Here is a 14,185-nt window from a genome sequence, read left to right on the forward strand (position 1 = left end):
AATTATTTAATGTGTTTGTTCACCTAAGATGGCTATCAAAAAATAAAGCTAAAAATTTAACCTCAGGAGAGACAGTAATTAGCTCTTCGTTGAGAAAGATTTGTGAAATAAAAGGGTCCCACACGTGAGAAAAGACTACATATTTTGTTTTCTTAGGTGGAAAGGTGAAGTTGGTAACCTTGGACCATGGTTCAAGGCGAGACATAGTAGTCTCTCTGCTGTGGCTGTTGAATGGGACGTAATATGTATAGCAAAATCATCAACAGATGAAGAACATGAAATAGGTGACTGCACACATTCAGTAATACTGTTGTTGGCTATAGCAAATAAGGTGGCACTTAATTTACTTCCTTGAGGCACTCCATTCTCCAAGATGACGCTACCTTACAAAGAATCTCCAACACGAACACAGAAAGTTTGGTCATTTAAGAAACTCCTAATAAAGGCAAGCATATTGCCCTTGACTTCCCATTCTTTAATGGTGTTTAGAATATCACGATGCCAGGCCATGTCATACACCTTCCTGATATCAAAGAAGATAGTAACGAGGTGCTGGAGGAGCAGGAAAGCATTTTGAATAGCTGTTTCCAGTGACACTAAATGTTCAACGAAAGATCGTCCTTGGCGGAAACCACACTGTTCTGGAGATATCAGGCCATGTCTCTCTAAGTATCTTATAACCCTGTGGTTTACCATTCTCTTCATCACTTTATAAAATGCTTGTCAAGCAGATAGGGTGTTAGCCTGAGGGTGCATGCTTTGTCTTTATCAAGTTTAAGTATGGTACGACAGTGGCTTCTGACGAGATGGGTGGGAAGACTTGTGCGGAGAACAATCCATTATAAATGCATAATAGGTGTTTCATCAAATTGGGAAGGAGTGAGAATATACTCCACACAAATGTTGTCAGGTTCAGGGGAGGTGTCACATGAGTTTTTTAGTATATGCAAGTATATGCAGGAATTTAGACGAGAAGATTTTATATATCTAGTTCATCAAACTCATGAGTTGGGTGAGAGATATAAATTGCAGATGTGCCATTTAAAAGTGAAAGAAATTTTCATGGCGACTGCAGGGATGTGGATAACTTGTAGGATATCCTTATCCTGATAAGGTTAAGGATACTCCATCCTGCATAAAGATAGCAGCTCCACTACTTCCTCTACTGTCTAAGAGACAGTTGTATCTCTCACAGAAATAGCCACTGAGTGAGTAGTGTTACTGCACCTTGTTGCAGTAGGTGCATTTCTTGAAAGCACATTATTAAAGTATCTTGTACACACACACATCAATACTACAACATCTTTTATGTAGGACCAAAGACCTCAAACATTCCACTGGATAATGTTTATAAATGAAGGTAAAAATATATATATATATATATATATAGAATTGCAGATATGCATAAAATTAGTTATAGGTGATTCGATTTTTTTTTTAGGATTTTTAATTTAAATTATCTCCAATGCCCTGGAGTCGGGCAGTTTCTCAACCATATCCTGCAGTATATCAGGTGACGGCGGGGAAGATTTTGAAAAATGGGAAGTCACAAACAACCCAGAGAGGGTATTTGTGTGGGGTCCCTTAACAGGGAGCTTATTGGATGGCTTACTGCTGGCTGAATTCACTCTTGCTCATAAGGGCAAAACTTTAAGGACAGAAACTTTCAGAGGCATTCCAATAATGTGGTTTCCACTGGCTGCAACTACTCTCATCTTAGTTCTGAGATAGTGGCTGTGAGTGATAACATCTGAACAAGCTTTTTTAACTCGCTGCACGATCTGCACTGTTGATTACCTGCATTTTCAGGGGCTTGTCTTGATGAAACAGTGGCAAATGAGATGTCTGGTTTAACCAGGTTACAAGAGTTCAATGACTTTTTATATTCTCTTTGTGCGGCTGCAAATAGCCTCTGCTACAAATTTTTTTAAATTACCTTCTCTCTTTTAAAGTTGGGCAATCTTGGGAGCAAGCTGACTGTAATCCACATCAGTGTAGTAACCATTTTAAAACAAGGGAAACCATCAAACTTACCTAGAGCTACAGGCCTAACAGAATCTGTCAGAAAATATTTGATGTCATACCGATTGAACAGGCAGGCTTTAGGCCAAAACAAAGTTGCACTGACCAAGTTCTTTCACTCACAATTGAAGCAGGGGTACATTGAAGCAGGGTTCCAAAGAAATGTTAAAACCTATGCTGCATTCATTGATTTATCAGCCGCTTATGACACTGTCTGGAGAGAAGGCATGATTTGTAAGGTCCTTCATGTAATCCCATGCAAACTAACAGCTCGCCTCCTTAATAACTTGTTGAGTGACAGATTGTTTCAAGTTATCATGAGATCGGATATAAGCTCACCAAGTAAACTCAAGAATGGCCTGCCACAAGGGTCGGTTCTTGCGCCTCTCCTTTTCAGCCTCTATGTTGCAGACATGCCAGAGACAAGATCTAAAAAGCATGGCTACGTCGATGACTGGATGCTAACAACAAAATGTAGATAATTTGAAAAGTCAGAGGAGGTCCTGATGGCCGACTTGGAGAAACTGGAAAGGTACTTCCAAAGATGGCACCTCCAACCAAGGGCTAGTAAAACAGGTGTCATGCTTCCATCTAAGTAACAAGTTTGCTAATAGGGAGCTTAAAATTCTATTCGAGAATATATGGCTCTTTTAGAATAAGACACCGAAACTAGGCGTGACACTTGATAGAACGCTTTCATTTAAGGAGTACCTAATTAAACTGCAGAGAAATTGAAAGCAAGAAACAACATTATACATAAAGCTCTGTGGAACTACGTAGGCTTCCAGATTGCGCACATTGGCTCTGAAGTTCATCTTCTCAGCTGCAGAATATTGTATGCCAGTGTGGCTTAACAGCCCATCTTCATAAAATTAATGCTCAACTTAATAACACAATGAGAATGATTGTCGGGTTATCAGGTCTACTCCTGTGGAATGGCTCCCAGTATTGAGACACATACCACCCCCAAACCTGTGCCGTAGGTTCTGTACTCGTTCCTATGAAAGAGTACAAGAAGATTATGGACAATTGAAACCTACATGAGGACATTGAGGATGTCAATCATGGTCGCCTTCGATCTAGAAAGCCACCTAACAAAACAGCAATTGCTGCCACAGAGGAAGGATTTAACCTAACTGCTGCCTGGAATCAAGAATGGACCACAAAGCAGAATAGCCAGGTTTTTTGACTTGCTACATAAGACATGGTCAACGCTAAACAGAATACAAACTCAGCATGGTAGGTGCGCATTTCCTGTATAAATAGGGAAAACACCAACACCCCTTTGCTAGTGTGTTGAAAATCAAACTTTTAAACACATCATAGAAGTTTGTCCTAGGCAGCTTATGAAGGGACTCCTGAAGATTTCCTGATGGCAACTCCAGAATCAGTAGCTTATATTAATTTGTTAGATGTTTGTTTGTAATTTTTGACTGTAATTGTTATTGTGTCTTGGTGCCATACGCTAAATAAATATATATGATTATACCGCCCATGTTGGTGAGACATAAGAGAGATCAACTTTGCCCATCATTAAATGTTTCGATTAGTATTGATCCATCTCTTAATTTTTTGATGTTCTGTAGTGAGGCATATTATCCTGTTAATACTTTGTTGATCAGGAAAGGTGAGACCTTGTAAAGGGTAACAACCTTCCAGATTATTTCACATAACTATAATGGATCTAACATTTTTAAAATGTCGACTGGATGCATCACAATTTAGATTACCTTCAACATTACTGTTATCCACGTCAGACAACACTGATCGAGGCCTTTTCACAAGACTATTTTTGGTGGTTTTTTCAGATGGACCACCAACCATCATAGTGCTTTCTTGTGGATTACTAATTTTGGTTCAATGAGTGCCGGGGAAATACAGGACCACCTCTGCAGAGCCAATACAAACAGAGGCTAGAGCTAAATATAACTGGGTTTGCCCAGGCACCCAGAGGACATCGTTCGAGACTCGCTTCGTAGGGCCACACACCCATTGGCACGATAGTTTTTACCTAGGGTTACAGTTGTTTTGTAAGATGTCACAACACCACCAGGTGTAAATGTAAGAAGAAACATGTAGGATGTTGTCTAGTTGTGTAAGGGTATATGTTGTAATTTGTGTAGTGTAGGTGTATAGTGTAAAAGAGTTCAGCAGCTTGGGATGTAGTATGAAGAAAAAGCTTGCCTAGCCTAAGGTCGTGGGGACATCAACCCCCAAAGTCTTAAAGAGTAAGACTCCTCTTCAGGGTAATTAATATTAGTCTAATTAAAAAATACATGTAAAAATGGAAACTTCAACTTAAGAATATTTCAGAATATTTGCAGGAACGATTTTTAAAACATATCTAGGATATCTAGATGCTATGTTTTTGAATATACTTTAATCTAATATAATATTTAAAAACAACTTTAAATTTAATTGTACTAAAAATTAATAATTTTTTTTTATGTAAGAACCAATAATTGTTAAAAAAAATGTACTAAAATTATTGTAAATTATTTATTGTAAGTTTTGCAGTCATTGTATTTTTAACAAAGTGAAGTAATTTGTAATTTTTCATCTCTTATTGCTTGATCATTAATAATTAAATTAATCTGTTTGCTGAGTGGCAGATCATCATCTTCAGAAACTGTTTTTTTTTGTATAGTAAGAGCAGCATATCGAAACAATTGTTTTGTTGTTTCAGCTGTAACCATGTCCCAAGCATTTTGAAAAATGCTGACACAATGTAGCTTAATTTTATTTGAATATTTTCTTTTTTTTCAGCGAGACAAAGTAACTTTTTCTTCTTTAATGGCCCTTAAGACATTTGATGATAGTCTGGTACATAGATTTTTTGATGTTAAAAAAAATTTCTAATGTTGATAAGTAAAAAAAAAACAAGTTTTAATTTGTTTAAAATTTTTTTTAAATTTAAGGTTTTTTTATTTACCACCTATTACTAATAGCTACTGTTTTGTTTATTGATTACCAAACATTGACACAAACTAGAACATTTCATCTCTCTTCTGACAATTTTCCATCTATACAGTTTTCATCTTTAAACTTTAGTGTTTTATCTGACAGTGCAATACAGCACAATATATATCACCTCATGGGTTATTGCCCTTGATTGATTTTGGCCAGTATTAATGGTCTGTATGAAGCAAAGGGGGGAATGTACTGTACTGTTGATTTGTCAGCCTATTCTTTTTATGTGCCAGATAAAGAAAGTTATTTGTACAGTTCATAGGAAGGATTAAACCAATAATGGTAACCTAGTGTATCGTTTCAATTCAAAGAATTCAAAACTTTGATCATTAACCCTGAAAAAAACCTGTCCATTGATTAAAAAGTACTCATGGTTATATCATTTTCAGCCGTTACAGAAAATGTTGATTTTTCTTTTAATGTAATTGAGAAATCAAAATACATTGATTGTATAGGAATTGTTAAGGGACCATCCACTTCATTCATTACAGAGAAAGTTTTGTTATGAAAAGCTTTGTTAAAGAAAGTCTACTGCATCAAAATATTCCAAGATTTCCACACTTTTTATGAATGTTATAGTGCTGGAAAGAGTAAAAAGCAGATATCTACTATAGTTTTTACTCTCTACAGAAATAACAGTGCTATTAAGAAAGTAACTTCAGATTCTTTATTAAAAAAACACCAATTGATAAAAAAACAATTTATTATATACGAAGGTTATTTTTTTATGGTCCGATCAGTCACGAAATTGAAACCACAGTGAAAATAAAAAATTTTTTATTTGTAACAAGTACTTACATAGTTACACTATTTCTCTACTTAGTCACCACTCCGATTTAGACATTTGTCATAGCGTGGTACCAACTTTCCAATACCCTTGTCATAGAACGGAACCAACCGCCTGTGTTTTCAGCCATGTTTCTACACTGGTCTGTAGCTCGATGTCTGTGTGAAAATGTTGTCCTCCTAACCAGCGTTTCATGTGAGCAAAGAGGTGAAAATCGGATGAAGCCAAGTCTGGGCTGTATGGTGGGTGATCAAACACTTCCCAATGAATGAAAATGCTGCTGGAGCTTCTGTGTTACAGCTGCAGTGTGCGGCCGAGCATTGTTATGGAGAAAGACAATGCCTGATGACAACATTCCTCTCTGCTTATGCTGAATTTCCCTTTGTAGAAATTGAAGAGTCACACAGTATGAGGCTGCAGTGATGGTTGTGCCACGTTCCATGAATTCCACCAAGAGAACTCCATTCCGGTCTCAGAACACAGTAGCCATACACTTTCTGTTGGAGAAGGTTTGCTTGAACTTCTTTGGTTTACTGGGAGAATGAGAATGCATACGCTATTTAGATTGTTCTTTTTTTTTCTTCAGTTTTGAAATGGACCCGTGTCTCGTCTCCTGTGACAGTTTTGTTCAAAAAATCTTCTTCATTGTGGTAGCGCTGGAGAAAAATTAGGGAGGCGTCGTCCATTCTCATTGTTTTGTGATGGTTGGACAGCATCTTGGGAACCTATCTCGCACACAGTTTGCAGTACTGAAGAAGTCTCTCACTCACAAAGGTGTAGAGAGCTGACCTTGAAATTTCAGGAAACGAATAACTCAATTCAGAAATTGTGAACCAACGATTTTCTCTTACTTCACCTTACCTATACCTTAATCTTCAAATACCTTACCTCTCTTATAAGATTGAAGACCATATTAGAGACGCTGCGCAACACATATGCGAAAAGGTTCATCCGATTTTTGCGTGGGTTTTTATTTTGCGACCAATCGGACCTTGAAAAAAATAACCCTCGTACATGTTATAGCTACTTTTCTACATAATTGCCATCCAAATTAAGGCACTTGTCATATCTGTAAACAAGTTTTTGAATACCCTAGTCATAAAACTGCCACCTGTGAATTAAGCCAGGTAGTAACACTGTTTTTCAACTCATCATTTTTATAACTGCGTCGCTAACCATTTCTTCATTTTCGGAAAAAAGTGATAATCACCAGCAGCTAAATTAGGGTTGTATGGAGGATGATTAAACAACTCCCATTTGGAATTACCGATTTGACATTGAGTGCATTATACAGTATGTGGACAAGCATTGTCATGAAGAAAAACGATGCCTGAACTCAGCAAGCCATGTCATTTGTTATGTATGACCTTTTTCAATTTCATACAGCACTTTGCAATATGTGAGGAAAGAATTTGGATAATTCTGTTATCGTGAAGCTATGATTTTCTTGAATTTTCTCATTGACATTTGCAACAAGTTCATCTGTGACAATTTCATTAATGTTTGTTCAGCCTTACTGAAATATACAGCACCATTCTCTTACTGCAGTGTCACTCGTGATATTCCCTCCATATTCTGCACAAAATTCACGATGAATTTCAGCAGCTGACAAGTTTTTTCCATGAAGGAAATAGATGACAGTACACGCTTTGCAGTCTGTGGGATTTTCTATGACAGCAGCCATTTCAAACAAGTTTTACTGAAACAAACATGCCAGAAATATTTCCAATAACACTACTGTACTGTATTCAGTCAACTTATTGAATGAAGAATAAACAAACATTGCATTTGTGTGAATGAGTTTTTCATGATTCTGCTGGGTCATGTCTCATGTATAATTGGCAATTCAACACACTGTAAATTGCCAATTCACAACACTGTAAATTGCCAATTCACATAATATCTATGCACAACACTGTAATCATTACTCAAATATTAATCACCATATAATTACTCATATAGTAGTCATGTAATCGAATGTTTATATAATATTATGTTTTCTCAGTTTTATTAAAACCCTTGATCTTTTATTATTCTTTTGTTCTTGTTTTCAATTTTTGTGTTTCTGTTAGTTATTTATTTACGCTAATGATTTTTTTTTGTCTTCAATCATTTGACTGGTTTGATGCATCTCTCCAAGCTGGTTTAGAAGTTTTTGAAATGTGGTTCTGTAGGAGATTGTTAAAAATAAGATGGGCGGATAAAGTGACAAATGAAGAAGTGTTGTGACAAATTGAAAGAAGCATTTGAAAAAAATATAGTTAAAAAAGAGACAGACTTATAGGCCACATATTAAGGCACCTGGAATAGTCGTTTTGATACTGGAGGAACAAGTAGATAGGAAAAATTGTGCAGGCAGGCAACGTTTGGAATATGTAAAACAAATTGTTAGGGATGTAGGATGTAGGGAGGGTATACAGATATAAAACAACTGGCACTGGATAATTAAATTTAAAGTTGTATAATGCAGTATTTTAAGTTTAATGGAACGTAACTGTAGTGTATTCCTAGATTTGAGTTTGTATGACCTGAGATATACCATTATTTTGACACCACGTCTGATACCGATTCAGCTAATAATAGTGGATGATTATTGATATCCCTCTCTGAAGAAAAGCTCTTGAGCCATGCAGAAAAACACATCATTTTAAATACTTTTATATAAGCGTATTACAGAGTAATCGAAAGGCATTGATTTCGGATGTCGTTAATAAAACTGCTAACATAAATGGAAATTGTGCTGCTTCAGTGTACAATGTTATTAGTAAGTATAAATCTACTAATGAATTACAGGCTCCTAAGAAAACAAAACCCTGCAGGTCAATTGTAGAAAAATGTGACGATTTTGATAAAAATGCAATTCATAAAAAAGTATACAAATTTTATTTTCGAAATGACCTGCCTACAATAGGCAAAGTGTTGCAGGTTGTGTAAATGTCGATAATCAGATTTCTGAGGAACAATCTTTTATAAATTGTTAAAAAGTATGAATTTATGAAAAAAACAGGGCCAGGAAGTGCTTTAATTGACAAGGACGATATTATTATATGGTGAAGACATTACACTACTGAAATAAAGAAAATAAGGCAAGAAGGCGTACAATATACTATATGAATGAAACTTGGGTCGACGAAGGGCACACGAAAAGTTTCATTTGGAAAGACAAAGCTGAGAATTTGTGAAAAGAAGCCTTACTTTGTGGCTTATCAACCAGTACTAAGGCTCCTTTAGGTAAAGGTAGGTGTCTCATAATTACACATCGGTAGCAATACCGGGGTTGTCAGTGGTGGTCTCTGGATTATAACAAGATATATTTAACATGATATATATTATAAGATATATCTAACAAGATGATGATAATGAGATCTATTGGTAAAACCGCTTTGATTACCTCTCTACATTTTGAACTCAACCCAGTTGAGTTAATTTGGGGACAAATCAAAAGTTACAAAGCATCAGAAAATACTACTTTTTAAATATTTGATGTTAAAAATGTACGCTTAAAAGCAGTCAATAAAATGGGTTAGCAAGAATGGAAAAACTGTTTAAAACATGTGACGAATACTGTTGACCAAACTATGGGAAATTGAATAATATAATAGAAAATAAAATTGAGCCTCTCATTGTATTTCTTAATACTGATAGGACTACAGATTTCTCACCATCAGATGATGAAAACTGAATTGAATTTATTATTTGTTTATTATTGTAGAAATTTAATCTAAAGTATTAGGTAACTTTTACTGTTAGTGGACACTTGACAGTTTCAAAACTCTTAAAAACTCAAGGAAACTACATAACAATAAACAATGAATAAAATACCCATGGGTTATCAGATTTGCCAAATGATTAAGAAATATGTATTGTTCATTTAACATTTCTTATTTTATTTAAATTTAAAATACATGTATAATTTTTACAAAATATAATAGTGCGTGGTTGCTGAATATTAAAATCATGTAGTTTCTTTTATATGCATCAGGATTTACAGGAGATACTTGTGAATGGCCGCTTCAATACTTGTATGCATAGTCTGTTTATTTGAACTCTGTAAGAGAACTGAATTATTCTGAACCAAGCTATTTAGTTGTGCAAAGATAGAATAGCTACCCCTGCTCCAGTTTTTTGATTATTTAAATTTTTGCATGCAGTGTTAAATATCTAAATAGAAATATAATCAAATAGCTGATTAATTTCCTGAATGATTTAACATCATGTGAAATTTTACAGGAATTGCTACCGTATTCCATAAGTATTCTTCAAAAGTCTTAACTTTTAATTAAGTTTTTAAACAGCAGGAGGTCCTCAGTTTGATCTATATGTGTTATTTCATCGAGATGCCTCTGTAGTGGTCCAGTAGTTAATTTCTTTTAAATAAGTTGTGTTTTGGTTTAAGGAAACTTTTATTTCACATCATCATTAATATTGCTTAACATCACTCTCTGCATTCATTTTCTTACTTTTCAAGTTCTATGTTTTTTCCTTTTGCATTACTTACAAATTTTTCATATAGGTGAAATTATCTTTCTTTCTCCACCCATTTTTTACGGTTTAATAAAATAAAGTAACTTTTTTTAAATCATTATTTCTTTAATTTTTAAATCAAGGATTAGTAATTTGTTGCTTCTAATTTTGACAAAACTTTAGAGAAGTTTTTCTATGAAGATCTTTAAATGGGAAACTTTTACTTGATTTTTTAACACATTAAAAATATCATATTAACTTGTTTGAAACCTTCACCGTTTTTCAAATCTTCAGCTTCATTTATTTAATTGGAAATGCCAGTTTTTATAACATTTTCAGATACAACACGTACTGCTCTGACATTCTCCATAAGTACAACATCAATAAAACAGTAATGTTTTATTACAAAAATAAATTGTTAGTTAATGAAATTGACAAATTACTTTTTATAAATTGAAGTAAGGTGTAACTATTTTTGCAATGGGCATTTTTTACTAGAATAACAAGATCAGTACAATAACAATAACAAAATGAAAAAAGTGTACAGTTTTTAAAAATCAACCAAAATAACGTAATATGAAAATATAATATCGTTGAAACAATTAACAAAAGTAAACTTTCAAAGTTGCGAACTTAACCTCAACTTGTCAATAAGTACAACTGGAGGTGAGGTTTAGCTCCTGAATGATTGCATTTAGGGAAAATTGTATTAAACTTGCATGCTTTATCCAAAATGTTATAATATCAGTAGTTTCAATTTAAAAGTAATTAAGTAGACCACATACTGTAAAAAATGGTAGGGATTTTAAACATGCCAATAATAATAATAAATAAATAAAGTAATGCAATAATAATTGCATTAAAAATTAATATATATTTTTAATGACGAGGAAGGGTTTCCTATTTAAAGTTCTTTTTAGCTTTTCTAGTTTAAAAGATCCCAATGGTGGCACAAATACACATCTGAAAATTTAATTTCAAAAAGCTTTTTATATTTCCTTTGGTAGCCCCCTACAGATGATTGCTTTTAATGGTTGAAATGCGGATTTAATTTTTTAATTATCTATATTTTTTGAATATCGCTTATGAATTCATTTGAATATTAGTTTAGCTAGTAATATAATAATATAGTGGTTTTGTTTTAGGGTTAATTTCTTCAGTTTGCCTAAAAGCTCATAATTATTTTTAATGGAGTAATCATAATTCAGATCAATGTTGTTCTTTTGTAAAATTTTATTTTACGTTTATGTCTACATTTTCTAAAATTAATGGAAGTCCTCTAAATATTTGAATTTTATTTTGTTTTTATTTTTTGTAGAGTGCTAATATTTATTTTTACTTTTAAATTTGTATAATTTTCTTTATTTTTTATTTCCACAATGAAAGCTGTTATTATCTCCAGATAATTATTATTTCTGTACTTGTTATTTTTTGTGCCCATTAACACCTGAACGTGATATTAATGTAGTAAAAATTAAATCTCAAAGATTAATCTAAAATTACACAACGGCAAAGAGGCTTGTTCGTAGCCTTCTTTCACTAATTGTTTGTTTCAAATAATCTTGTCTGTTTTCTGAAGATTGTGATTCATGATGAGTGGCAGAGTAAATTGAATGCTACCATCAATAATAAACTTTGTTCAATTTAAGGACACTGTATCATCCTGGAGATTTTCATATAGGAATAATTGTCATGAATAGGGTGTATTAATGGTTATCTGATGACTCTGACTGATACACCCATATGTGTTCGCTGTAACTGCTAAAATGATGGTACACACATACTAGTGGACTGTGTCTGTTATATGGCACTGCATCGGAAATTTAAATTTAGAGCCAATATCAGAAATATTTTAGGTAACTATCTGACTGTTATCAAATATCTTATGAATTCTTAAGGCCATACACATGTACATTCAAAAATCTGATTAGTTCATGCAATCTGTTTCATCAGTTTATGCCATTTGGACAATGCCAGATTGTATTTTTATTATTAAGATAAATTTTAACTATTGAATTTAAATGAGGTTTTAATTCACTTTTAGCATACAACATGGCATGCGTACAACATGTAGCGTACATCTATTCTCTGTTTACATATTACTTTTGTGTAATAAAAAATTTTAGGAAAGCCCTGATAAATGCAAGGAGATTCCCTTGCATACCCCATTCATGCAGTGTATTTAAGATTCCTCTCCTCTAAGCTGTGTTGTACACCTTCTGCAAATCGAAAAATACAGCAACCAGGCAATTGCAGAGTGGAAAGGAGTTTTGAATTACAGCTTCCAGGGCAACTACATGATTGATAGATGATACCTTGGTGGAAACCCGCATTGTTTGGGAGCAATTGTGGAAGTTTATTCATTATTATTATATAAATTTTACATGTCTGTTATTATTAACTGTATCGTTTTTGTTATGTGCATAGTGATAGTTGACCACTAATTGTGTTTTTTATTTTTGATAGCTGTTTTAAAATGTTTTGAATGATTAATATAATTTGTATTATAAACATAATAAGTTAATTTACTTACAGAGAGAGATATTTTATTTAGAAACATTTATTGCGTGTTTTGATGAAGGTGGATTAAAATGTCTGATATTAGCTAATGCATAGATGTATTTTTAATCTGCTCTTTATGACATGAAGCAAAAAGATATAATGTTTTTTTATGGAAGTTAATTTTTATTATTTTTATGTGAAAACTGTAGTTTTAAATAAAAGTGATTACTTTGTATCTATCTATGTTTACAATGATATTTCTATTTCATCTGTTACATCATGATTGAGGGAAGTAAATGTTAAGGTGGTTTTAAAAGTTTGATATTAAAGTAGTGTGTAACTAGAGACTGATTTTGCTTTCTTATAGTTGAATGGGTACATAACATATGGTAATTTTACTCATCTTTTGTTTGTTTTGTCCTAAGGTATATCGTGTTGGAATCCAGCCTTTGATGTTACTCCTGCAAATTTAATTACTGGTGGTATTATTACAAATAAAGGTGTTTTTGCGACATCAGAGTTAGCTGAAAAAATTAAGCAAATTAATGCTGCTACACCTTAAACAATATAATCGCTCAACTGTATTGCAATTGCCAGTTAAAATATTATATTTTAACGGGCAATTTAATTATGAATTTTGATTGAAATAAGTTGAACAGGATAAACATCATTAATGCTACGTTAAGTATAAATGTAATGTTTTTATTATTTGTAGTTATTTGTTGATGGATGTGTATTAAATAAAGCAGAAGTAACTTTTGTTTTTATAAATATTATGTGCGTGTAAATAAAATTTAAAATTATTTATGAAAATCAGCAGCTAAGTATAATAATAAATAGTGCTTAGTGTTTTTACTATTGCTGTGTATTTTTATGATAAAAAATAGTACTTCATTTGCCTGTGTATCAGGGCCATCAGACAATATTTATGCTACAGGAACATATTTTTCATAAGTGAAAACTGAACAAAATACTTCATAGCCCATCAAACATGTCCCAGTTTTTTGTCTTGTATCCAGTACATTTTTTTCATTGTTTTTATATCATTAGTTTATCTTCTTTTTTTTGTTCATGAATTTTTGAAAAGTGTAAAATAATGTCACAATTAATCCACAACCAAACTGCTATTGCAAGAAATCATATGGGTAAAAAATGTACTGATAGAACTGCTAACAAGTATCTGTCAAAATTTGGCCATAGCTCTGGCTTGTGGCAATGTTTACAGTAATCTAATTTTTTTAAATCTTAAATAAATTTACGTGTTACAATTTATTAATGAAAGTGAACTTGGATTAAGTGTTTTTAGCTCTCATTGTGTGAAACATTCAATTTTAAATAATAACATATTTTCTTTTCTGCAATGATCAGTTTATTTGTAAATAAAATAATAAATAATAAATTTATCTTATAAAATATTTTGTTATGGTTATTGTTTTAGTT

The 14,185-nt window shown here is 33.0% G+C and overlaps 1 protein-coding gene across 1 annotated transcript in view; it reads left to right on the top strand.

Moving 5' to 3' along the window:
- Nucleotides 1-13,600, top strand: part of LOC142330008 (methylthioribose-1-phosphate isomerase) — a 56,307-nt gene extending 42,707 nt beyond the window's left edge. The window contains exon 6 of the mRNA XM_075375012.1: nucleotides 13,171-13,600. Within this exon, the coding sequence (XP_075231127.1) occupies nucleotides 13,171-13,307 (137 nt within the window). The 3' untranslated portion in view covers nucleotides 13,308-13,600. The remainder of the gene's footprint in view (nucleotides 1-13,170) is intronic.
- The last annotated feature ends 585 nt before the right edge of the window (nucleotides 13,601-14,185 follow it).

The sequence above is a fragment of the Lycorma delicatula genome, chromosome 9 (genome assembly GCF_047948215.1).
Source record: "Lycorma delicatula isolate Av1 chromosome 9, ASM4794821v1, whole genome shotgun sequence".
In the NCBI taxonomy this organism is placed as follows: Eukaryota; Metazoa; Arthropoda; class Insecta; order Hemiptera; family Fulgoridae; genus Lycorma; species Lycorma delicatula.